This window comes from Doryrhamphus excisus, chromosome 18 (assembly GCF_030265055.1).
Source record: "Doryrhamphus excisus isolate RoL2022-K1 chromosome 18, RoL_Dexc_1.0, whole genome shotgun sequence".
Lineage (NCBI taxonomy): Eukaryota > Metazoa > Chordata > Actinopteri > Syngnathiformes > Syngnathidae > Doryrhamphus > Doryrhamphus excisus.
In genome coordinates, this window is record NC_080483.1 from 5,350,263 (window position 1) to 5,377,680 (window position 27,418).

The window sequence follows — 27,418 nt, forward strand, 5'->3', positions numbered from 1 at the left end:
TGGAGCTTATCCCAGCTGTCTTACACCCCGGACTGGTGGCCAGCCAATCACAGGGCACATATAGTCAAACAACCATTCGCACTCACATTCATACCTATGGACAATTTGGAGTGGCCAATTAACCTAGCATGTTTTGGGAATGTGGGAGGAAAACCGGAGTACCCGGAGAAAACCCACGCATGCATGGGGAGAACATGCAAACTCCACACAGAGATGGCCGAGGGTGCATGGGGAAAGACAAAATAAGAAGCCAAAAAGTTACCACTTCCACACAAAATAGGAGGAGAACTCATTCATTCAATCATTTTCTATTGCTTATCCTCACAAGGGTTGTGGGCGTGCTGGAGCCTATCCCAGCTGTCTTGGGGCGAGAGGCGGGGTACACCCTGGACTGGTGGCCAGGCAATCACAGGGCACATATAGACAAACAACCATTCACACTCACATTCATACCTATGGACAATTTGGAGTCGCTAATTAACCTAGCATGTTTTTGGAATGTGGGAGGAAACCGGAGTACCCGGAGAAAACCCACGCATGCACAGGGAGAACATGCAAACTCCACACAGAGATAGCCAACGGTGGGATTGAACTCTGGTCTCCTTGCTGTGAGGTCTGCGCGCTAGCCACTCGACCGCCGTGCCGCCCTAATAAATATTATAAATATCATCATTTAAGTATATTAATAAATATCTTGGCGCTTTCCCAGGGCGCCATCTGTCCATCCGCCAAGGCCTGCAGACACGCACACGCGTCGGTTAGGAGGAGTGTGGCTACGGAAGTGGTGCATTATGGGTGGTGCATATGGCCCGGTGCCTGGGGCGTGTGTACGCTGACACAGGCTGGGAAAAGTGACATGAATATTCACGATGCTCACCTTAGTGTTGGAGGGAGGAGCGCTAACAACATGGACGTGTCGGGAAAAAACGAATAAAAAGTCAACTCCAAACCAAAATGATGTTCCTTATGCCACTCGTGCCCTGACGGACTAAGGAGCCACTCCCCTCCCTATCCTGGTATTCATGTATCTACTGTGTGTGTTTACCTCGTACTCCTCCTTGAAGCCGTATCCCTGACCACATTTCATCTGAGTGATGTGTTGGAGGAGGTCTGCCACTCGGATGGCTGGTTGAAACTGACCCGCCTGGAACTGACCTGAAAGACGGATGGAGGACAAAGATCAGCAGACGGACAAAAGTACTGGACCACAGGTCTTCGTAAATTAATGGCGGTTGAACAAGAGTCAGTTAATACAATCACATGCTACTGACGCTACGTTCACACTGCATACAGATTTTTGTTAAATTCGATTTTTTTGATGTGGTGGTTCACGTTATGTTCAAAGTGCAAACGCAAATGGATGACATTGCTCGCATTTCCGTGTTGAGGGAAGTAAACATTGCTGCAGTGTGAGCGCTAGTGATGTGCGACACCATTGATTTAATTTCCTAGCCAATACTGGCTAAAAACGTAGGCTTGTATCGGCGATAAATTGACCTAATGTGTTTGGTAAATCAGTAAAAGTAGTGTACAGTAATTCAAATCATGGCATAAAGAATACAATACATCATAGTCATGTACTGATGTACTTTAAAGGTAGTGGGGTACTGGTGATTTACAGTAGAATCATTCATTTATTCATTTTCTACCGCTTTTCCTCACGAGGGTCGCGGGGGTGCTGGAGCCTATCCCAGCTGTCTTTGGGCGTCAGTTTTTTGATTATGGCAAGTGACTATTTGGAATTAATCACCTGTTTGCTTTGTTATTCCCCATCAATACGCAGGCCATGTGCACCGATCCATGATTGATCAAACACAGTAATCACATGGGTTTGTGTGATTAATCTCATTTTTAATCTCAAATAAAAAATGTCATGTATTTTTGACTGGGGCATCACATGAATTTCTTCATCGTTTCCGATACTCATAATGAAAAGGCTTTCTGACAAAATGACTGATGTGCAATTATTCCAAATCTTCTTCTTGATAAATTAATCTCAGTTTGTGATTATCGCAAGTTAATATTTGGAATTAATCACCTGTTTGCCTTATTACTCAATTAATCATCTCGGTTTGTGTGATCAATTATGTATGATTAATTACAATTAATCTTGTTTGCACTGTTAATCCATCAACATGCCAGTGATGTGTGGGATTCCACAATTATTCATTCATTCATTCATTTTCTACTGCTTTTCCTCACGAGGGTCACAGGGGGTTCTGGAGCCTATCCCAGCTGTCTTTGGGTGAGAGGCGGGGTACGCAAACTCCACACAGAGATGGCCGAGGGTGGGGAAAGACAAAATAAGAAGCCAAAAAGTTACCACTTCCACACAAAATAGGAGAACTCATTCATTCATTTTCTATTGCTTATCCTCACAAGGGTTGCGGGCGTGCTGGAGCCTATCCCAGCTGTCTTCGGCCGAGAGGCGGGGTACACCCTGGACTGGTGGCCAGCCAATCACAGGGCACATATAGACAAACAACCATTCACACTCACATTCATACCTATGGACAATTTGGCGTCGCTAATTAACCTAGCATGTTTTTGGAATGTGGGAGGAAAACCGGAGAAAACCCACGCATGCACGGGGGGAACATGCAAACTCCACACAGAGATGCCCGAGGGTGGTGACCTGCTACCCAGCCAACATCCAACCAGCACGCTTGGAGGAGTTTGGTGTGGAAGAACTAGAACATAAACGGCCAGCACGTACCGCTCTGGTAGGCGAGCTCCACGGACTCACGGCCGCCGTACGGGAAGCTCTGCAGCGTCAGCGAGGGCTGGGCGAGGGACGGTTGGCTGCTGTCTGTAAAGCGGAGGCGGGGTTACCATGACAACGACAACAACAACAACAAAAACAACAACAACAAGCATTTGGTACATTCAGACAGGAACTAATGGAGTGGAGGTGAAAAACAATGAGCTTTTTCTTCCTTGGTACGCTAGCATGAGTGCTAACGCAACGCCGTTGACGTAAGTTTCTGTGACAACCACTTTGCTCCTTGCTACAAATCGATGGGGGCATCGTTATGATGACGTTTTTTTTTATTTCTAGGTCACATTTAGTTGCTTTCAGGCCTTAAGAGGGTGTCATTAGTTTGAGGGTAAGGTGTGTCACGGTGCACAAACTACACACACAGGTGTGCAAACGACACACAACTCAGCCGCTGACGTCAAGGACACACACTTGTTTAAATGCAAATGTCGACACGCAACTTCCTGCCTGTGCACACTGCTATTTGGTTTCCCTGTGTGTGTGTGTGTGTGTGTACTCGCCAAGGTCACATGTGCACCAAGCCAGCCATGAAATGGAGCCATAGCAGCAGCTTCACAACACTGACTATGATGAAGACATCGCTGTGCTAATGGGAGGATTTACTGACCCCACACTGACACACACTGCATGTGTGTGTGTGTGTGTGTGTGTGTGTGTGTGAATAGAGAGCGACTACGCTCATTCCGCAGTTTATTGAAACTCGCTTACAGTTGAACGGGTGACTCTTGACTCCGCCCCCACTACCAACGTGCACGTACATCATGCCATGTTTTTATGCGGCGTGCACCTGCCGCCACCTTCTAAAAGGTGTTCCTAATAAAAGGACCGGAATGAGGTCAATGTTTCAATACGTAAGTGAGAGAGCATGTGACCTCTTGTGTGGCCTGCTGTGATTGGCTAGAGGTCACATGGAATTCTCTTTGGTAAAGAAAGAAAATAAATCCTAAGACATTAAGGCAGTGAAGTGTAAGTTTCAAATGTGGGAACTAACAGCTGAGCTCATGACTGGGAGGGGGGGGGGGGGGGGGGACAAATGTCAGATGCAAAAGAGTACAGGGAGGTTACAAGGAATAAAAATAGATCAGAATGGAATTTTGCTAAAACCTGTCATTATTTACCTTGGTGGTGCACTATTTTGCTAAAACCTATCCCTGTTTGCGTTAGTGGTGCCTTCATTCATTCATTTATTTTCTACCGCTTTTCCTCACGAGGGTCGCAGGGGGCGCTGGAGCCTATCCCAGCTGTCTTCGGGCGAGGGTACACCCTGGACTGGTGGCCAGCCAATCACAGGGCACATATAGACAAACAACCATTCACACTCACATTCATACCTATGGACAATTTGGAGTTGCTAATTAACCTAGCATGTTTTTGGAATGTGGGAGGAAACCGGAGTACCCGGAGAAAACCCACGCATGCACGGGGAGAACATGCAAACTCCACACAGAGATGGCCGAGGGTGGGATTGAACTCGGGTCTCCAAGCTGTGAGGTCTGCACGCTAACCACACAACCGCCGTGCAGCCCTTAATAGTGCCTTATTTGGCTAAAACCTCACAATATTTGGCTGAAACATATAATTATTTACCTTATTGGTGCACTATTTTGCGAAAACCTGTCACCATTTACCTTATCGGTCCACGATTTTGCTGAATCCTGACAGTATTTATCTTGGTGGTGCAGTATTTTGCCAAAACGTATGACAATTTACCTCAGTGGTGCACTATTTTGCCAAAAGCTGACAGTATTTGCGAATTTCCCCACGGGGATGAATAAAGTATCTATCTACTATCTACCATCTATTTACCTTAGTGGTGCACTACTTTGCTAAAATCTGAGAGTATTTACCTTAGAGGTGCACTATTTTGCCAAAACCTGTCACTATTTACATTATTGGCGCACTAATTTGCTAAAACCTGACAGTATTTACCTTAGTGGTACAGTATTTTGCCAAAACCCATCACTATTTACCTTAGCGGTGTAGTATTAAGCCAAAACCTGTCACTATTTACCTTATTGGGGCAGTATTTTGCCAAAACTTATCACTGTTTACCTTAGTGGTGTACTATTTTGCCAAAACCGGTCACTATTTACCTTATTGGTGCACTATTTTGCTAATATCTGACAGTATTTACCTTAGTGGTGCACTATTCTGCCAACACTTATCACTATTTGCCTTATTGGTGCACTATTTTGCTAAAATCTGACAGTATTTACCTTAGTGGTGCACTATTTTGCCAAAACGTATCACTATTTGCCTTATTGGTGCACTATTTTGCTAAAGTCTGACAGTATTTACCTTAGTGGTGCACTATTTTGCCAAAACCTATCACTGTTTACCTTAGTGGTGCAGTATTTTGCCAAAACCCGGCACTATTTACCTTAGTGGTGTAGTATTTGGCCAAAACCTGTCACTATTTACCTTATTGGTGCAGTATTTTGCCAAAACCTATCAATGTTTACCTTAGTGTTGCAGTATTTTGCCAAAACCTGTCACTATTTACCTTATTGGTGTACTATTTTGCTAAAATCTGACAGTATTTACCTTAGAGGTGCATCACTATTTACCTTATTGGTGCACTATTTTGCTAAAATCTGACACCTTAGTGGTGCACTATTTTGCCAAAAACCGGTCACTATTTACCTTATTGGTACACTACTTTGCCAAAACTTATCACTATTTACCTTAGTGGTGCATTATTTTGCTTAAACCTGTCACTATTTACCTCTGTGGTGCACTATTTTACAAAAGTATAGATGTACTGGCAGTCTAAAACCAGCCTGTATCCACACAGAAGAGAAAAGACGGGTCTCGCAGCTCGTTTTACAGCACGTCGTTCTTCCCACTATTATGCTATCAAATGTATCTGCAGCTCCGAGATAAAGAATAAAACATCGATCGTAAGAGAGCGCAGACTAAGACTAAGAAAGAAAAGAAGAAGAGAGCATTACAAGAAGAGAGCGCTACAAATATAATATATTCCATATAATATGTCATATAAGCTGTGTAAGCAGAGAGTCAAGATGCGGCTCCATCCACTCGGAGCACATAAAGGTTAAAAATGACTCTCTTCCAACCCAGCACTCACCTTCAATTACTCGGCGCTGACACATTATGGCCACACAAAATGGCTACTATTAGTTGTAATCACCCTGCATTCAGCTAATGCTATGCTGAGCGAGACCACGGGAGAATAATTGCCCATGAGGGGATAAAACACTAAAAAGTCCATTCAGAGAGCGCAAGTTCCACGCTTGATGATGAAGACTAATTGTGTTTCATGTTTTTCTATTTACCAGCCTTTACTTTCTTTACTTTTATTCCTTTGCACTTCTACGAGTAACTTTACGCGGCCTCGCCGAAGAAAGTGTCGACGGGCCGTCCTTGCCGTGACACAAAAGGCCGCCCGAGACGAGCGGGAAGAGGACGCCGGTGCAGCCTTGCTGCGTGCGTCAGCGTCGGGGGGAAAATTGATTGTGAGAGAGCGAGACGTGTTTGCACATAAGAGGCGCGAGGCTGCGGCCGTCTTCTCCTGATCCTCGGGATTTGCATGGCATCAGCATTAACATACCCCCCTCCCCCCCAACCCCCCCATGCGTCCTTGCTCCTTTGGGCGGTGACCGAGTGTTGCTTTGTGTTTGCCTGATTGTGTGTCAAACAAAGCTGAGGCAACACCTGAGCCGTGCACAAAGCTACGCAGCTGCTACAACACACACACTCACACACACACACACTCACACACACACTCTGCTTAGTGTACTGGATTAACTTTGACTTTCATCCCTCAATCTGCACGTCTGTCTTTCTTAATAACTTCTCATTTTTCCAATTGGGCTTTTGACAAACGACTCGAGTTGCCAACTTCCTGAAACGTGTCAGAATGTTGATCTTTTACTTTGGGAATCAGCTGTTTTACTTTAAATTTGAAAATGTTGCGTAATATCTAGGTGAGCAGAACATAGTTAGTTAATATCTGTTAATATCTGCTGGTGTAATGATACAGCTGCTGCCTTTCCAAATCAAATTCATTCATTTTTTACCGCTTTTTCCTCATGAAGGTCGTGGGGGGTGCTGGAACCTATCCCAGCTGTCTTCAGGCGAAAGGCGGGGTACACCCTGGACTGGTGGCCAGCCAATCACAGGGCACATATAGACAAACAACCATTCACACTCACATTCATACCTATGGACAATTTGGAGTCGCCAATTAACCTAGCATGTTTTTGGAATGTGGGAGGAAACCGGAGTACCCGGAGAAAACAGAAAATGGGAATTACATGCAAACTCCACAAAGAGATGACCGAGGGTGGAATTGAACTCGGGTCAATACTTTCAAAAAGCAGAAATATACATTCATTCATTTTCTACCAATTTTTCCTCACGAGAGTCGCGGGGGTGCTGGAGCCTATCCCAGCTGTCTTCAGGCGAAAGGCGGGGTACACCCTGGACTGGTGGCCAGCCAATCACAGGGCACATATAGACAAACAACCATTCACACTCACATTCATACCTATGGACAATTTGGAGTCGCCAATTAACCTAGCATGTTTTTGGAATGTGGGAAGAAAACCGGAGTACCCGGAGAAAACCCACGCATGCACGGGGAGAACATGCAAATTCGGCACAGAGATGGCCGGAATTGAACCCTGGTCTCCAAGCTGCGAGGTCTGCACGCTAACCACTCAACCGCCGTGCCGCCCTTATTTTATTTTATTTTATTGAATTATCCCTTTTCCACTTTTCTGACCAATAAATGTCGTTAGAATGTTGTATTCTCGTTTGAAACCAAAGCGCCAAAAGCGGTTTGCGCATTTCGAAGTGAGACCTAAAAGGCATTTTGGATGGCTCGGGTTTACAGAGTTCTAACACCGAGTTCTACCTATGTCAATGGTCCGGACCTCCTTATATGGGTGCAGATTGCCTGCAATAAGTAAACGCGGACCTACGTAGCCGGAAGTTCTCGGGAGCGCTTGGGAGTGTGACCAATCACAGTAGAGTGGACGGGGGGTGGAGTGAATTGATTAATAGATCATTTGGTTGGGAAGCAGGAAATCCATGAAAACACTGCAGAGAGGTGCAGAATCTGGAAGATCTAGAAAGCTTTCTGTGCACGTTATCATGGATAGCTGCTATATAGGAGTCCACAACTCAACCAATAGGGCCCCTTTGAATGCCCCTAAAGTCTGGGATGGTCAAACTTCTTCCAGCCATGGCCATATCCGGAAACATTTAGTACATGTAGTTTTTTCTTAAAAAAAAAAAAAAAAAAAAAAAAAAAATATATATATATATATATATATTTTTTTTTTTTTTTTACGTATTAGCTTATTAGCTTATAAGTTCCATACTCAAGTTCCATACTCAAATGTAACTGGGTCCTCCTTATCCCATAATGTATGGAAAGCGGTTCTGTACTAGCTAACTTGCTGAAGTGATGCCAAGGTAACAAAGAAGATGAAATGATTTACACAGAAAGAATCAGACAACGTGATGAACATCACGGTGATGTTTCTTTGGATTCAGTGCAGGTGCCACATTGGAAGGAGGAGGAATCGGATTTGTGGAAAGAACATTCCGGAAACATCATGCTGGGCCAATGCAGTCGATACAAATAAGTGTTCTACTCAGCAGGATGTACACAACAGCATCTGGTCCTGGAGATGGAGGATGGATAGGGGGGCGGGGTTTGTGTTCTGGTGGGAATTTATCTGCCATGATGTGGACAAAAGTATTGGGACAGCTAGGACGTCTGATTGATTGATTGATTGATTGACTAAGGACCATGTCCATATACGTTTGTCGGTCCGCATGCGATGGATGATGGATGGGCGGATGAGGAAATAAGCAATTGATGAATGGATGGATGTCAGGAAGCGGGGCGGCGAAGGTGTGACGCGAGGTGACAGTAGCAGCAGTAAAATGTAGACGAAGAGATGAGCGATGGCGCTAATTAGCATAGAGCTCATTAGCTGAGGACACACGGTCAATGTTAATGTCTTCAAGTGAAGGTGAGGACATGCTTGTCTTACCCAGGGAAGTGGTGGCGGGGACGGGCTCTTTGGACACTGCATGTTGAAGAACACATCGCCGTCATTAACACACACGACACACCGCGGCGTACTCATTAGGTATGGATGGCGTGGAAGACCGTAAGAACACCATATGGGTCGATAGACCTCGTTTTACATTTATTTTGGGGACAGCAACAAAATGCTAAACAGAAAAAAAGCCTAAACCATGGGTGTCCAAATTTTAGTATTGTGCTGGAAGACACAGCCATCCCAAGGAGCTCTAACTATGCTGCTGTTATTGAAGAAACTAGCATAATATCTGTATCAATGTGCATTTATAAGCGTTTTAAAATTTCGCTAGCATGTTAAATCATCAAAATACTGCAAGATACTACAACTATTACATGTTATCATCAGTGTACGTGTTAATGTATGGATATCAAATCATGACAGCGTTTTTTCATAGTCCAGATAGGCGTATCCCAATAACAGCATTGTTAGCTAGCTCATATGAATTAGTTTTCTCCTGTTATAATGCACAGAAAAGAAATATGTGTTCATGTTTAACATAAGAATTATAGGAAAATTCCCCAAAAAGTGCAGTTCCCCCATCGTTGTTGGGTGTTCAAGATGAATCAAACATTACCATATGATTACCATAATATTTTGAGTTTATAATAAACCTCTTTCTCTTCATTTTTCACTTTATTCTCATGGAATTTCAGCTGTTTTTCTTAATTGAACAATTTTACCAATACTTTCTTCTTGAACATTTTCTCATAACTAGGACTTAATTACTGTAATATTGTGATATTTTTACAATTTTTTCCACAACCTAATTCATTCATTCATTGTTTTGTTTCATTCTTATAATATTATGGCCTTTAACAAATAACATCTTTCTGTCATATTTCAACTTCATGCCCCGAAAATGATCCTATTTTTCCTCATAATATGACCACATTATTGTCATTTTCATGTTAAATGATATTTTTAGAATGTGCAAATGAATGTAAAAAACATCCATGGGCCACAAATGGCTCCTGTGCCGTGCTTTGGACACGCCTGGCTTAGCCTAAAACAAAAGTGTGATGATGAATGACATTTGGTTCCTTGACTTCGGCCGTCTTGGCCAAACATTCATTCATTCATTTTCTACTGCTTTTCCTCACGAGGGTCACGGGGGTGGTGGAGTCTATCCCAGCTGTCTTTGGGCGAGAGGCGGGGTACACCCTGGACTGGTGGCCAGCCAATCACAGGGCACATATAGACAAGCAACCATTCACACACACATTCATACCTATGGACAATTTGGCACTGGTGCCCTTAAAGTGTTTTTTTTATTAACCCTCCTCTTGTGTTAGGGTCGGCACCGACCCGTTTTACATTTTAATGCATAAAAAGAATCACATAACATTTGTTTATTGCATCAAGGCTTTTTGACTTTGTCAGGAAACTCTATTTCAACAAAATAAAACCAAAAAAAAATATTTTTACTACATTTTAAAATGGTCTGGTTGAAATTATGACCACTGTATTGTTAGGGTCGGTTTCGACCCGGTTATAATAATATGACTATAAAGCAATATTTTGAGCCACAACTGAAATCATAAGTGTACAATTAGCCAACACAATGACAACCAGCTCCTCTTCTCATCATGTAAGCTTCAGGGGATTCTCATTTTGACCACTTTTCCAATATACCAGCAGAAAAACAATGTCCAGACATGTGAGGTGAATTCACTCATTTGATTGGCTGATTTCACATTTACTATTTGGATCAAGGAAAGAATGGCAAGAAGTACAGTGAACCAAGATCTGGACCTGTTCTGCTTTTTCATTTCACTTTATACTAAAGTTCTGTTGCTGAAAACAATCACTTTTTCTACCTTTTCTTGACATTAATATATATGGGTCAAAATTCACCCCAACACCATAGATGTTTCTTTAGTGATTAATACTAAAATGAGAAAATAAATACAACTAATTGATTTAAGAGATAGGTTCTATATCCCTCAGTAATAGCCAGGTAACAAAAGAACCTTCAATTTATTAATATGATTCTTTTGAGGTTCATTTGACCATTTTTGGAAATTAAAATGGAAAGGTATAGTGACAAAAAAAAGTCCTACATGCCCACACCAAAAGTATTAAAACCAACATTTTCATGGATGAGGAAGCCTAAGAAGGTAACCAAGACATGAGAAGCAAATTTGATGGTAACTTATTGTTTTTAGTGTATTTTATAGCTGATTTAATACATGGGTCAAAACCGACCCGTTAACATAAGAGATGATACCAGAAAGCTAACACAAGAGGAAGGTTAAACAATGACCTTGCAATCACATGACCAGAAGTGAGTGGTGTGTACTGCTGCCGTACCACAAACAGAATATTGTCATATTTCCACTGACATAGTTCCAAAGTGTGTGTGTGTGTGTGTGTGTGTGTACCTGAGTAGTAGGAATTGAGCAGGGATTTGCTCTGCAGCGTCTTGCTTCCCTGCATGGAGAAGGAGCAGGAGGAGGGGGAGGCTGAGGAGGTGAAAAGGAGGTGAGAAGTACAGTAATGCCAGGAGATAATAGAAGAAGATGTGACAAAACGAAAAGGAGTGGAGAGAAAAACAAGAACATTGAGACATGAGTGACCTCTTACGATGGAAACATCACACAAAAAAAAAGATCAATAGTCCATATTCAAGAGAAACGCTAATGGCGCCATCCCTGCTACCGTATCGAATTCTCCGACAAAAGCAGTGTCATGTGATTGAGCACTTAAACGTGCCGCACTCTCTCTTTGATGAGCAGGCATGTTAGGGCTTTGGAAAAGTCGATATAAAAAAAAAAAAACACAACAACTAGCGGGAATGAAAAACGGGATTGTTTTGTTCTGACAACCGCTGGACACTTCATTAGGTACACCACTACTCTATCACACACACACACACCACTCCTAACACTTTCACCCTCTCTTGCACTTCAATCAGGGGTGGCCAAAGTGCGGCCTGGGGGCCATTTGCTGTCTTTTTAATTGGCCCACAGCAAATTCTGAAAATATCATTTAGCAAGGAACCCCCCAAAAAGCTCAGTAAATAATAATAATATAATAATATATAATAAAAAAAAATCAAAATATTGAGCCCACCCTCGGCCATCTTTGTGTGGAGTTTGCATGTTCTCCCCGTGCATGCGTGGGTTTTCTCCGGGTACTCCGGTTTCCTCCCACATTCCAAAAACATGCTAGGTTAATTAGCGACTCCAAATTGTCCATAGGTATGACTGTGAGTGTGAATGGTTGTTTGTCTATATGTGCCCTGTGATTGGCTGGCCGCCAGTCCAAGGTTTAGAGAAAAAAGTTGTAATATCCAAGAATTTTTTTTTTAATATTTTAATATTAAAACAGTTTTAATATTAAGAGAAACAAATAAAACAAAAGTGTTGCATTCTTTGGAAAATTTGTGGAAAAGTTATATAGAGAGTTATATAAAAGTCATATAAAAAGTTACATTGTAACATTATAACATAAAAGTCAGAATTGCGAGAAGAAAATTGACAAGAAAAAAATAGAAATTGCGGAAAATTTAAAAAAGAGAAAAAACAGCAATAATAATACAAGAATAAAGTCCAAATAATTAAGAGAAAAATATGAAAATTAATGTCATTTTAATAGTTACTTTTTTAGAAGTCATAAAATTGTGAGAAATGAACAAAACAAAATCAATTTGTAATTCCAAGGAAATTTCTTGCAAAAACAGGTTGTAACATTATGGAAATAAAGTCCTAATATTCCACAAGGAGTGAAATTGATAATAATAATAGGCTTTTAAGCTATCTGACAAAGCTGAGGGGCAATTTATTTCTCGAAATATGCATCCGTACCTTTACAGAATAGTTACAATGCATTAAAAAAAAGTATTTTAGCACATGAGTTTGACAACAACCTAACAACAGCTTAGGTCACAGAGCTAGAGATGAAGGGGTTGTAAAATGTGCTTCCACGAGTGCACCATTTAGTTTTTTACACTCGCACAGTCCAATTAACCTAAACATGGAACAGTGGCCAACATTGTGGCCAACCAAAATGACCCTAAGAGCACAGCGACGACTCATCCAAGAGGTTACAAAAGACCCCACAACAACATCCAAAGAACTCGAGGCCTCACTTGGCTCAGTTAAGGTCAGCGTTTTGCTGCTTCAGGACCTGGAAGACTTGTTAAATGGAATCATGAATTTATTCTCATAAAATTGATACTTTTTTCTTGATAGAATAAAAAAAAATATCTTAATGTTTTCACGTTATTTTCATAAAATCCCCCCTGCTTGGGTTTTTTTCCAATTATTTCAACTTCATTCTTGTCAATATTCTTCTCATAAAATTGACTTTATTTTCATGATATTTGGACTTTATTTTTGTAACATAAACTTTCCAGCAAACCTCATTTGCTTGATTTGTTGTTTGTTTTTCATCAAATTATGATTAAAAAAACAACATCTATCTGTAATATTTCAACTTTTTTCCTCATATTATTAATATTACTTATTTTCATAAAATTACAACTTTTTTCTAATTATTGCCAACTTTTTCTCTTCACTCTTTTGATGTTATTGTTGCAAAATTACTGCAATTTTTTCAGTTTTTGTCATTTTTCATGTGAAATTCCATTTTTTTGCTCAAAATATTGCTTTATAGTCATATTATTATTACCGGGTCGAAACCGACCCTAACAATACAGTGGTCATAATTTCAACCAGACCATTTTAAAATGTAGTAAAAATTATTATTTTTTGTTTTTATTTTGTTGAAATAAAGTTTCCTGACAAAGTCAAAAAGCCTTGATGCAATAAACAAATGTTATGTGATTCTTTTTATGCATTAAAATGTAAAACGGGTCGGTGCCGACCCTAACACAAGAGGAGGGTTAAGTACAATTAATTAATTAAGTACACCCCTGACATGGTGGACTTTTTTGATGCAAGCATATGTTTTGGTCCTGCAACCCCTAAAAAGAGGCCTCAACACGGACAAATACACACACACACACACACACAGCCTTACACTGCCATCTTCCATCTGTGCAAATGTTATTGACTCTTCTCACATGACTCAGCATTTTACTGTCTTATTAAGACTTAGGCTCGATCTGTGTGTGTGCGTGATGACACTGCAAAGTCCCCCCCAGCCAGTGACTACAGCGTACAATGACTGGCAGTAAATGTGATATACAGTAGTTGTGATTTTATTGGTTACTGGCACACACGGAGTATCTCTCTGGATGGACCAAAAACACCTGCTGGCCTCCACAACAAGTGTTTTTTCTTACGTCTTTAATTCTAACATGTTTGAAACCGGAGCCTGAATTATTCATTCATTCATTCATTCATTCATTTTCTACTGCTTTTTCCTCACGAGGGTCGTGGGGGTGCTGGAGCCTATCCCAGCTGTCTTTTGGGCGAGAGGCGGAGTACACCCTGAACTGGTGGCCAGCCAATCACAGGGCACATATAGACAAACAACCATTCACACTCACATTCATACCTATGGACAATTTGGATTTGCTAATTAACCTAGCATGTTTTTGGAATGTGGGAGGAAACCGGAGTACCCGGAGAAAACCCACACATGCACGGGGAGAACATGCAAACTCCACACAGAGACGGCCGAGGGTGGGGAAAGACAAAATAAGAAGCCAAAAAGTTACCACTTCCACACAAAATAGGAGGAGAACTCATTCATTCATTCATTTTCGATTGCTTATCCTCACAAGAGTTGCGGGTGGTGCTGGAGCCTATCCCAGCTGTCTTCGGGCGAGAGGCGGGGTTCACCCTGGACTGGTGGCCAGCCAATCACAGATAGACACACAAATAGAGGGTGGAATTGAACCCTGGTCTCCTAGCTGTGAGGGTCTGCGCGCTAACCACTTGTGCAGTCGGATTCCACAATTAATCACAGCACAGCTCAATTGATTAATTAATCACAATTAATCACAAAGAAATGCAATTAATCCTGGTAATCATGTGGGCTTGTGTGATTAATCTCTTAATTTTTTAGTTGTCATTAAAACAAAAACAGTTGGATCATAGAAAAGACATTCTAAATACACATTTTAACAGTATTAGAGCCCTGTAGACATGAAATAACACCCCTATAGTCACATTTACATTCATATTACGCATATAGGAGATATAAATATAAGAGAAAATAAGACATATATAAAAATTATGCTTGTGTGTGTTGTTGTTAATGTGTTCCGGTTCTTTAGCTTGGCATGTGTTACGGTCGCAACAGTCGCTCTTGTTAGGGATTATTGTTACATGACAGTAACATTCTGCAGTGGAGAATATTACATATGATCACCATGTCTATACGGAATAGCATATATTTTGAGCTGTGATGGAAATTGAGGGCCACTTGTATTATTATCCATCCAAATCAATAGAGTACTTCTCAAAAGTCAACAATGATGGCTGCGGTTTTTTCTCTTTGAGCCACATGCAGCAGGAATGACAGAGACTTGGGCTCCGGTCCGCATGATGGTTGGTGTAAAACGAGTGCAGCGCTGACTCACTGCAAAGTAGCTCAGTGCTAACCTTGGCTTTCAGCGGCTAAGCACTCCCGAAAGGCCAGCGTGACATTTTCAGGTGAAAAATACCCTCATGTATAGTACTTTATCATTATGGTGCTCTCACACACACACACACACACACACAAAAAGAGCAATCTCTGCAAAGTATAGAAGCATACAATTTAAATCATAAAGAAGGGGCGTACAAAGTTTTTTTTTTTTTTCCACATTCAGTGAAACACAGTAGTCGAACTTTTCATTTTTAAAGTTTTGGCCTAAGTTGTTATTCTCTATTAAAATATTTTGTGTTAATATTTCAGGGTGTCTTGAGTGGATTTATTAGCTTCCCATTATTCCCAAAAATGACTTTGTTCGTACGTTCGTAGCTTTCTTTGGAGCTTTTGAAAAAAAAAAAACAAAAAACAAAACAAGGTTCATTTTGTTCATTTTGTCCATTTCGTTCATTTTATTCATTTCGTTCGTTTCGTTCGTTTCGTTCATTTCATTCATTTAGTTCATTTTGTTCGTTTCGTTCATTTCGTTCATTTCGTTCATTTCGTTCATTTCGTTCATTTCGTTCATTTCGTTCATTTCGTTCATTCTAAACCGTTCATTTCAGTGAACCGGATCATTCCGGTTCATTCAGTAAAAAGATCTGTTCTTTTAATTAATTTCATTCATTTTGTCAATTTCTTTCATTTCGTAAATTTCGTTCATTTCGTTCATTAGCCTGTGATCTCCCCCTGTGCGTGGACCCGGTCAGCCGTGTCGAGTCATTAATTTAGTTAATTTAATTAATTTTGTTAATTTTGTTAATTTCGTTCATTTCGTTCATTTTGTTCGTTTCGTTCATGTCAACTGGTCATTAGCCTGTGATCTCCCCCTGTGCATGGAACCGGTCAGCCGTGTTGAGTCAGTCCGTTCACTCATGGGTAAAACCGTTCATTTCAGTGAACCGGATCATTCCGGTTCATTCAGTGAAAAGATCTGTTCATTTCATTAATTTAGTTAATTTAGTAAATTTTGTTTTATTTCGTTCATTTTGTTCGCTTCGTTCGCTTCGTTCGCTTCGTTCGTTTCGTTCGTTTCGTTCGTTTCGTTCGTTTCGTTCGTTTCGGTCAACTGGCCATTAGCCTGTGATCTCCCCCTGTGCATGGACCCGGTCAGCTGTGTCGAGTCAGTTCGTTCACTCATGTTCACGTTCGTTCCGACTCAACAGCGCAACAACACTTGTGGTGGATGACTATTGTTGTGTCGGTCATGAACGAACGGGTCAAAAGAAATAGTTCATTTTTGTGAACGGAATGAACAAAGTCACCGACAGTGTCGGTCAATCTCTCGGTCTCTGTCTTTCAGTCAGCTAACCCCACCCACAGAGCGAAGCGCGCCGATAGGATAAGACAGGCAAGCACACACATAGTCCCGCCCTGCAAATGGAACGGCGAACTGACTCTCAAGCAACTGAACGGACTGAACAGTATTTTAGGGGCGGTGACCTCGTTCATTCACAAAAAAGAACTAGTTCTTTTGACCCGTTCGTTCATGATCGACACACCACTAATGTGGACTCACTGAAGCCGTTGAGATCCTGGCTGGAGGTGGAGAAGGGGTCGTCTTTGTGCAGCGTGCTGACTTTGGTGGTGCTCTTATCCGCCGTGGTGACAGGTCCCATCTCTCTCTGCTGGGTGGAGCTGCTGGCCGTCTCCTTGTGCTTCTTGGCCAACTTCCTGTGGAGCAAATACACCTTCATTGGCCACTTCATTAGGAACATGTGCACTAGAGATTCCATGCAACAAAGATAATGATGCTGACTTTGGATGAACGCTGTAATGTGCCGTTCTGACATTCCCAATATGATGCATTGCAGTTGCAGGAAAGGAGGGAAATCGGGGGATGTGGAATGTTGTAATGATGTAATGTTTGACTGAGTGGAAATGTGGAAAAATGTTGATTTCAATGTGGGATTCTGTGGAAAGACAGGAACTTTGGGACTGTTGGAAACATTCATTCATTCATTTTCTACCGCTTTTTCCTCACGAGTGTCGCGGGGGGGGGGGGGGGGGGTGCTGGAGCCTATTCCAACTATCTTGGGGCGAGAGGCGGGGTACACCCTGGACTGGTGGCCAGCCAATCACAGGGCACATATAGACAAACAACCATTCACACTCACATTCATACCTATGGACAATTTGGAGTCGCTAATTAACCTAGCATGTTTTTGGAATGTGGGAGGAAACCGGAGTACCTGGAGAAAACCCACGCATGCATGGGGAGAACATGCAAACTTCACACCGAGATGGCCGAGGGTGGGGAAAGACAAAATAAGAAGCCAAAAAGTTACCACTTCCACACAAAATAGGAGGAGAACTCATTCATTCATTCATTTTCGATTGCTTATCCTCACAAGGGTTGCGGGGGGTGCTGGAGCCTATCCCAGCTGTCTTCTGGCGAGAGGCGGGGTACACCCTGGACTGGTGGCCAGCCAATCACAGGGCACATATAGACAAACAACCATTCACACTCACATTCATACCTATGGACAATTTGGAGTCGCTAATTAACCTAGCATGTTTTTGGAATGTGGGAGGAAACCGGAGTACCCGGAGAAAACCCACACATGCACGGGGAGAACATGCAAACTCCACACAGAGATGGCCAAGGGTGGAATTGAACCCCTGTCTCCTAGCTGTGAGGTCTGCACGCTAACCACTCAACAGCCGTGCCGACCCACAATTTCTAGTTTTTCTTGTAAATGTTCTTCTCGCAATTCTGACTTTTATGTTCTAACGTTATAATGTTGGAACTTGACTATGTCAATCCATGGCCCGCATGTTCCGAATGAGAAGAACGTTTTGACGTTAGAAGAGTTGAAATCGGTTAAGAAATGTGGAAGCAGTCAAGCGCCAAGTGAAACATCCATCCAGCTCTTCCCAGCGCATCGGAAGGCATTCCCAGGCCAGATGAGAGACATAGTCTCTCAATATGTCCTGGGTCTTCCCCGAGGCCTCCTACCGGTCGGCCGTGCCCTGAACACCTCTCCAGGGAGACGTCTGGGAGGCATCTTAACCAGATGCCCGGGTCGCCTCATTTGACCCCGTCAATGCGGAGGAGCGGAAATTGAGATCTTTGATCGCTCTTCACCACAACGGGCCGATGAAGAGTACGTATGACTGCAGATGCAGCATCGGAAATGGCGCCCTTTTCCCAACCGGTTCACACTCGGCTGCGAGTGAGAGTTGAAGATCACGGCCTGTGAAGACAGGCGGACCACATCAGAACCCGAGACCACCAAACCGAAGTAATAAACACAATTGGGGCAAAGGGCGGCCCTGTTGGGAATCCAACCCTCGATGGAAATCCGACATTTTGCCGCCAATGCGACTTATGAGCTTGACGGCAAGGCAAGGTTTTGATATGGGATAATAAAATATGCAAGTGTCAATCAATCATGAAAGATGAATTAAGCGAAGACTTAGGTAGCGCTTAGCGATGGTTGGCTAGCTGAGTGCAGGTATAAATGAGACGATACTGCGACGGTGACGCTTATGAGGAGCAGGGCGAGGAGGAGGTGCGGACGAGGAAGACCGCAAAAGGAAGTGCATGTGCACGTGCACGCCGTAAGAGCAATGGTCTCCGCCGGCTGGCACACATTCATCCCGTTAATGGACTCGTTTAAATGACAAATTCCTTGCATATTGTACGCGGCAACGAGAGCGGCGTGGTGCTCTCCGATGAATGTCACGGCGCCAGTTCATTAAGCAACGAGGTGAGCCGAGTGGGCGCCGACCGCCACGAGAATCATGGACTACTTTGTGCCCCCGGAGCGTTAATTGCAGCCGTTTGATGTGTGGATAATGAGCGACGCGTGGATGTTTTTTAGGAGCCGATGAGCACGGCGTTCCCCGTCCCCGTGGTACCAAGTCGGGGGGGCGTTATCTGGGAGAGGCACAAAGATGAGATGAAGCCGAGCCACTTTGGGGGAACTATTGAGCGAAAACACTGCAGCTTAATTGGAGCTCGTTTGCTACATTAGCCGTGTAACGCCGGCTAACGAGCTCCCACTTCAAATAAAAAAACATTTTTTTCTTCTTCTTTGGTGGTTTTCTGTCTTTCATTCCGAAACTTGTGTCAGACTGATGGGATCTCCGCCACTTGATGAAAACCTTTTCAAGTCTCTAAAAGAGGCTTAGAACTTCCATTTGTCGAAAAATGGAGCTGATGGGTAAAACACGTTCTGAAGAAAAGTTGACAGAATTATCAAAGTCGTATTTGATGGAACTTCTTACAGGTGGTCCTCTATCAACATATGTTGGGGTTGGTTGCCCCGTATGGGCTCAAGTGGGGTTCCTCATCAAGTTCCTCATCAATTATATTGTAAATTGATGCGTCCACTGTTATGAAAGTGATATTTAATGGGATTATTCATTGGATTATGGAGTCTTTCTACCAAGCAGGAGGGGGTGCTTTTAATTTGATGGTGTCGACGGGGGCAACCTTAGGCGTCCAATCAAATGAGAGTTTGCTCGGCTTGTCCGGGGATGGACTGACGTCCCGTGTGAAGGCTGAAAAAGTCCTCAGCCGGAGCGCTGAAATATCCTGCAGCAACGCCCCCAGCCCCGAGGCTAAGGCATGCCAACATGGCGGCAGCTCCAAGGAAGGCTGGAGGCCAGACCCAAACAAACTTTCATGAGCACATCACAGGCTCAACTCATCGCAGCATATCATACAAATCCCCAGATATGCCCTCTGTGTGTGCGGTTGGGTCGGATAAGGCATGCCCCCCCCCCCCCCCCGCAAGGGGGATTGCTATGTAATTGTTTCATAATTGCATCGTAAAAGCCCATTGGTGTCGTTTCTCTGCAATACGTGTACTAGCACTTGGGGCACCCGGTCTGAGGGGGGCACCCTAACAGCCGGGGCCCCAGGCAAATACCTGGTTTGCCTTTTGGCACGCCCCGCCGAGTCCTAACCCTAACCCAACCAAAACTCAGTTCTTACTAATAATAAAAGTTCTTACGAATACTCTCACTAGTTCCTCAGCAACTACTCTAAATATATATGCGTTAATCATGAGTTCATTGTTAGTTCTTCACTAATTCATCAGTAACTACTCTAAACATATATGCGTTAATCATGAGTTCATTGTTAGTTCTTCACTAATTCATCAGTAACTACTCTAAACATATATGCGTTAATCATGAGTTCATTGTTAGTTCTTCACTAGTTCCTCAGTAACTACTCTAAATATATATGTGTTAATCATGAGTTCATTGTTAGTTCTTCACTAGTTCCTCAGTAACTACTCTAAATATATATGCGTTAATCATGAGTTCATTGTTAGTTCTTCACTAGTTCCTCAGTAACTACTCTAAATATATATGCGTTAATCATGAGTTCATTGTTAGTTCTTCACTAGTTCCTCAGTAACTACTCTAAATATATGTGCGTTAATCATGAGTTCATTGTTAGTTCTTCACTAGTTCCTCAGTAACTACTCTAAATATATGTGCGTTAATCATGAGTTCATTGTTAGTTCTTCACTAGTTCCTCAGTAACTACTCTAAATATATATGCGTTAATCAGGAGTTCATTGTTAGTTCTTCACTAGTTCCTCAGTAACTACTCTAAATATATGTGCGTTAATCATTTCATTGTTAGTTCTTCACTAGTTCCTCGGTAACTACTCTAAATATATGTGCATTAATCATGAGTTCATTGTTAGTTCTTCACTAATTCCTCAGTAACTACTCTAAACATATATGTGTTAATCATGAGTTCATTGTTAGTTCTTCACTAGTTCCTCAATAACTACTCTAAATATATATGCGATAATCATGAGTTCATCGTTAGCTCTTCATTAGTTCCTCAGTAACTACTCTATTTTTATGTGCCTGTTCCGTAGTTCTTAATTTATTACTCCAAATGTTTGTGTCTTAGTCATCAGATACTCATTATTTTTTAATTAGTTCCTCAGTAACTACTCCAATGTATTTGCCTTGGTTCGTCAGTAACTACTCTACTCATGAGTTCCTCATTAGTCCTTCATTAGTTCCTGAGTAACTACTCCAAATGTATGTGTGTTGATCATGAGTTCATCATTAGTTCTTCATCAGTTCCTGAATGACTACTCTATTTTATTCCTCATTAGTTCTTAATTTGTTACTCAGTAACCACTCTAAATCCATGTGCCTTAGTTCCTCAGTAACTACTCTACTCAGTATCCATTAGTTCTTGATTAGTTCATGAGTAACTACTGAAAATATATGTGTATTACTTATTAGTTCCTCATCGGTTCTTCATTATTCCCTGAGGAACGCCTCCTAATTTTTGTGCCTTATTCATTAGATCCTCATTAGTTCTTCATTAGTTCCTCAACAACCACTCTACTCAACCTATTCAAATGACAACTTCTCAAATGACTGATTTTCGATTGATGACTGATTTTTTTTTCCTCCTCTGACTTTCATGATGAGACTAAAGAAGCAGAAGTGGCACTAATTGCGTTTGGGGTTGCGATGTCGGCGGGCCCAGCCGCCTCAGGTGGATGCAGAGTTCTAAGAAGCGGAGCAATGACTCGTCCAATAAGACGATGGTCCTGCTGCTTCTGAAGAGCTTGAAAGGCAGCTTGAGAATCAGGGACCTTTAAAATTCTCCACAAGGATTAGAGTGTGTGTACAGGTGTGTGTGTGTGTGTTATAATAGCAGCTCATTAGAAGTGGTTAATGTGCAGGAAAATGGCCACTTGCTGGAGAAGATAACAGTGAATCACATTAACCTTTTAGCGTGAAGAGACAGATCCCGCAAACAACCACGCCAAACTGCCGACAGTCCAAATGTCCTCCCGGCAACTTTTTAGCCTAATCCCAGGAAAGTGAGGCTGAAGTGTAACAACACAACACTTGTTCAATGTTTCCCTAAATATACAACATAAGGTGGCCAGAAATATTTCAATATTGAACAAAGCAAAATTTGTTCTCAATCAGAAATCACTCCACACTCTTTATTGCTCTCTGGTTCTACCATATCTTACTTATTGTGTGGAAATATGGGCTAATAACTATAAAAGCAATCTTCACTCGCTAAATGTACTGCAAAAAAGGTCAGTAAGGATAATTCATAATGCCGCCTTCAGAGAACATACTAACTTGTTATTTCTAAAATCACAAATACTTCAACTTGTTGATATAGTTCATCTTCAAACAGCTAAAATAATGCATAAGGCTAAAAATAACCAATTAGCTAAAAATGTCATCCAATACTTCTCTACAAGAGAGGAGAAATATGATCTCAGGGAAGAACTACATTTGAAACATAGCATTCGGTATGTGGAAATTGAAATTTGTGAAAATTAAAATTTGTGTTGTGAAATTAAAATTAAAATTAAAATTAAAATTAAAATTAAAATTAAAATTAAAATTAAAATTAAAATTAAAATTAAAATTAAAATTAAAATTAAAATTAAAATTAAAATTGGAAAGCAGGAAGTGAACAAATGTAACAGTTACTGATTGCAAAAGTACCAGATGGAGGGGTAGGATTTAATAAGCTTTGCTTCTTCCTACTCCTTTTGGACATGTGGAACTGTGAACTGATTATGTGATGCACTCAATTGTAATCTGATGCATGTTCAATTGAAATAAAACCATTACCATTACCATTACCATTACCATTCCCCTCCGCCCGCTTCAGACAACAACACAACCACCATTTCCAATCAATCGCACAGAAGAGGGAAGCCATTTGGTGAAGCAAAATGTGTGTGTGAGAAGCCAAAAGGAAGTCCAGTGAGATGTTTACTTACAGGTAATAAGAGTAGGAATAAGCATGTCTTCTGAGGCATGGTGAAGGTGAGGCCGATGAAGAAGAGGAAGAAGAAGAAGAAGAAGGACACAACATTCAGTTGATTGATTAGTGAAGGACATCGTCTTTCCTCTGGATTGGATGTTGGAATCAGAACATCCTCATGAAGACCAAAGAGCTTCCAAACACATCTTAGTAAATAACATTGACGTCAACAGCGACCATAAAGGAAGTATAACAAAGTATAACAATTAGTGCTTTTCTTTGTTTGTTTTTTAAATCATTTTTATGGCCTTTAGAAGAAAGCTGAGAATGATTGTGTCTGATATGATTTATCCGTTCATTCCATCCATCCATTCTCAGTAACTACTCTACTCAGTCTCCATTAGTTCTTGATTAGTTTGTGAGTAACTACTGAAAGTATATGTGTATTACTTCTTAGTTCCTCATCAGTTCCTCATTATTCCCTGAGTAACTACTCCAAATGTTTGTGTCTTAGTCATCAGATCCTCATTATTTTTCCTCAGTAACTACTCAAATGTATTTGTCTTACTACCTTAGTCAGTAACTACTCTACTCATGAGTTCCTCATTAGTCCTTCATTAGTTCCTGAGTAACTACTCCAAATGTATGTGTGTTAATCATGAGTTCATCATTAGTTCTTCATCAGTTCCTGAATAAATACTCTATTTTATTCCTCATTAGTTCTTAATTTGTTACTCAGTAACCACTCTAAATATATGTGTCTTAGTTCCTCAGTAACTACTCTACTCAGTCTCCATTAGTTCTTGATTAGTTCATGAGTAACTACTGAAAATATATGTGTATTACTTATTAGTTTTTCACCAGTTCCTCATTATTCCCTGAGTAACTACTCCAAATGTTTGTGTCTTAGTCATCGGATCCTCATTATTTTTAATTAGTTCCTCGGTAACTACTCAAATGTATTTGCCTTGGTTCGTCAGTAACTACTCTACGCACGAGTTCCTCATTAGTCCTTCATTAGTTCCTGAGTAACTATTCCAAATGTATGCGATAATCATGAGTTCATCATCAGTTCCTGAGTAACTACTCTATTTTATGTGCCTATCATTAGTTCCTCATTAGTTCTTAATGTGTTACTCAGTAACCACTCTAAATCTATGCGCCTTAGTTCCTCAGTAACTACTCTACACAGTCTCCATTAGTTCTTGATTAGTTCATGAGTAACTACTGAAAGCATACGTATGTGTATTACTTATTAGTTTTTCACCAGTTCCTCATTATAACTGGAGTAATTACTCCAAATGTTTGTATTTAGTACCTTAGTCAGTAACTACTCTACTCATGAGTTCCTCATTAGTCCTTCATTAGTTCCTGAGTAACTACTCCAAATGTATGTGTGTTAATCATGAGTTCATCATTAGTCCTTCATTAGTTCCTGAGTAACTACGCTATTTTATGTGCTTATCATTAGTTCCCCATTAGTTCTTAATGTGTTACTCAGTAACCACTCTACATCTATGTGCCTTAGTTCCTCAGTAACTACTCTACTCAGTCTCCATTAGTTCTTGATTAGTTCATGAGTAACTACTGAAAGTATATGTGTATTACTTATTAGTTTTTCACCAGTTCCTCATTATTCCTTGAGTAACTACTCCAAATGTTTGTGTCTTAGTACCTTAGTCCTCATTATTTTTAATTAGTTCCTCAGTAACTACTCCAATGTATTTGCCTTAGTACCTTAGTCAGTAACGACTCTACTCATGAGTTCCTTATTAGTCCTTCATTTGTTCCTGAGTAACTACTCCAAATGTATGTGTTGATCATGAGTTCATGATTTCAGCATTATTTATTTTTATGGATTCTATTTTATTTGGATTTTCCCCCCCTTCATAAGGGGATAAGCCACAGGTGTCCAAACATTTTTCCAGCCAGGGCCATGTCGTGAAAAAAACAAAACAAAAGGATGTAACTTTGCTACTAATTGTAGCTTAGTTTTGTGATTATATATAAATATATAATATAGCCATATTTTATTTTTGGTATCAATTTCACTCCTTCCTCACTCCTTTTCACATTTTTGCTTTATAAAAACATTCTTAATATCTCAACTTCCTTCTTCAATAACCTTTGTAAATTTGCTTTTTGTAATATCGACTTTACCCTTATAACTCCACTTTTCCCCGACCTAATTGTATGTAGTATTGTATCTATTATTATTATTTTTCCCCTGTTAGATTACAATCCTATTAAATATTGGATCATATTTTAATGCTAAAATGATAAAGGTGCTAAAGATGCTAAAATAATATTTAAAACCAAGAAGAGAAAAAATTATCAGTCTTTGCTGAGGTGTGGAGAAAAGGAAGTTGTGCTTCTTCCTCCTTCTTTTCGGACATCTTGATTGGCTCTTCCATTTGTTAAGCGTGTCTCCCAAACTAATAAAAGCATTACGAAGTAAAAGAAGCTACATATTTATATATTTACGTGTCAGAAATGAGCACATCTGACGGCTCCATCACCCGCTGAGAGAGACGGAAAGGAAGAGCAAAAGAAGACAAGATGAAAGGAGAGATGAATGTGTGGCGTGATGACAGGTTCAGATGATCGATCCAGACCTCCATTGCCAAGAGCACACACACACACACACACACACACACACACACACACACACACACACACACACACACTGCCTCTTCATTAAATGTAAAGCAGACCACAAAATATTCCCTGCCGATCCACTTCCTATGTATGCCAATATTAGACAGAGTGGCCGTCACACGTTCATAGACAAGCTTTGTAACAGCATTCTTCTTCTCAGGATGTTAATAAAGTACCCAGCGCCCACAGCCTGGCTGTAAAAGCTGCAGATGCTAAAACTGCCCATAAATATTCATATGCTGTAAAAAAACAGGTTGTGTGTGTGTGTGTGTGTGTGTGCGTGTGTGCGCAAGAGTGAAATAAAGACAAAGAAGCAAAATAGTGAGAGCAGATGTACAATGCTGACAACTAACTTGACTCTTTTTTTTTGCTAGCAGAAACAAGTCACAAATAATGAAAGTATATTAGGAGAATAAAAACATACTACAGTACTACTACTACTCCATAAATCCACAAGGCAATGTGTGAATGCTGGGAAGCTGAACTGAAATGTTGCATGGAAAATGTAGAATTATTGGAAAAGTAGGACTTCTTCGGAGCTGTAAAACTGTTAAAAAAAAAAAAAAAAAACGGTAGAATTCTGTCAATCTGGGCATTTTTAATGAGATGGCTCTTTCTCTGTGGGTTGGGATGGTTAGGATTGGAAGTAGGAGTCATTTGAATGTGGAACTCTAGAAAAGGGGGAATTTTTTTGGAGGTGGAAAATAAATAGGTGGAATGTCCTGACAGATCTGAATGTTTAAATCAAGGGGAAGGGGGGAGGCACATTTTGCAAGTACAATTTAACAAGAAATTGTTAAAAAAAAAAAACCCAAAACAAAACTTTAAATAAAAAATTGGAAAAAAAAATAATTTTCCAAGAAAAAAGTCCAAATATTAAGAGAAAAAGTCAGAAGAAAAAAGTTATTGACAGGAATAACGTAAGAAATCATTTTAGTGACAGAATGTTGAAATATTAATATATGCAAAAAAATTAAATAGTACAGTAATATTATGAGAAAAAAAGAACGACTAAAGTTTTTTGGAAAACTCATAAATATAACAGAATATAAATACAATATATTTATATAAATATAAATATTACAGAAATTATTATATCATTATATAAATAGAATGTATATTACATATATAATTATTGTATTATTATAGAAAGTCCTAAATAATTATTATTATTTACAATAACAAAGTTGAAATAGAAAAAAAAAAAACATGAAATGGAAAAAAACAACAATAAAAAAACAATAATATTAAGAGAAAAGGTCGGAAGAAGTTATTGTGTATATATATATATATATATATATATATATATATATATATATATATATATATATATATATAATTATTATATTATTATAGAAAGTCCTAATTACAAGAAGACTATTTACAATAACAAAGTTGAAATAGAAAAAAGACAAATATGTTGCTGTTTTAAAGTTGTGATATTGCGCCAAACAAACAGAACAAAATAAAAGTGTCATTTGTGGGACGTAAGCTTGGGGAGACAGTTAGAATATTAATGGAAATAAAGTCAAAATATTCTGGAAATGAAGTCCTACTTTTACGAAAAGAAAATGTATGAAGACTATTGAAGAAAAAAAATTAAATAGAGCAAGGAGAAGTTGA

At 40.5% G+C, this 27,418-nt stretch overlaps 1 protein-coding gene across 15 annotated transcripts in view; it reads right to left on the reverse strand.

Annotated features, from left to right (window-relative positions):
• Positions 1-27,418, reverse strand: part of ptprt (protein tyrosine phosphatase receptor type T) — a 224,702-nt gene that overhangs the window by 47,215 nt on the left and 150,069 nt on the right. For 8 of the 15 annotated variants that reach the window (XM_058054365.1, XM_058054362.1, XM_058054359.1 and 5 more), the window contains 5 exons: positions 16,925-17,079; positions 11,244-11,324; positions 8,809-8,844; positions 2,717-2,809; positions 1,046-1,155 (listed from right to left, as the gene is read on the reverse strand). In XM_058054365.1, coding sequence (XP_057910348.1) covers positions 1,046-1,155; positions 2,717-2,809; positions 8,809-8,844; positions 11,244-11,324; positions 16,925-17,079 — 475 coding nt within the window. Of the gene's footprint in view, positions 1-1,045; positions 1,156-2,716; positions 2,810-8,808; positions 8,845-11,243; positions 11,325-16,924; positions 17,080-23,153; positions 23,184-27,418 lie in introns of all 15 variants that reach the window. The other 7 variants (XM_058054364.1, XM_058054360.1, XM_058054363.1 and 4 more) reach the window with 3 other exon arrangements.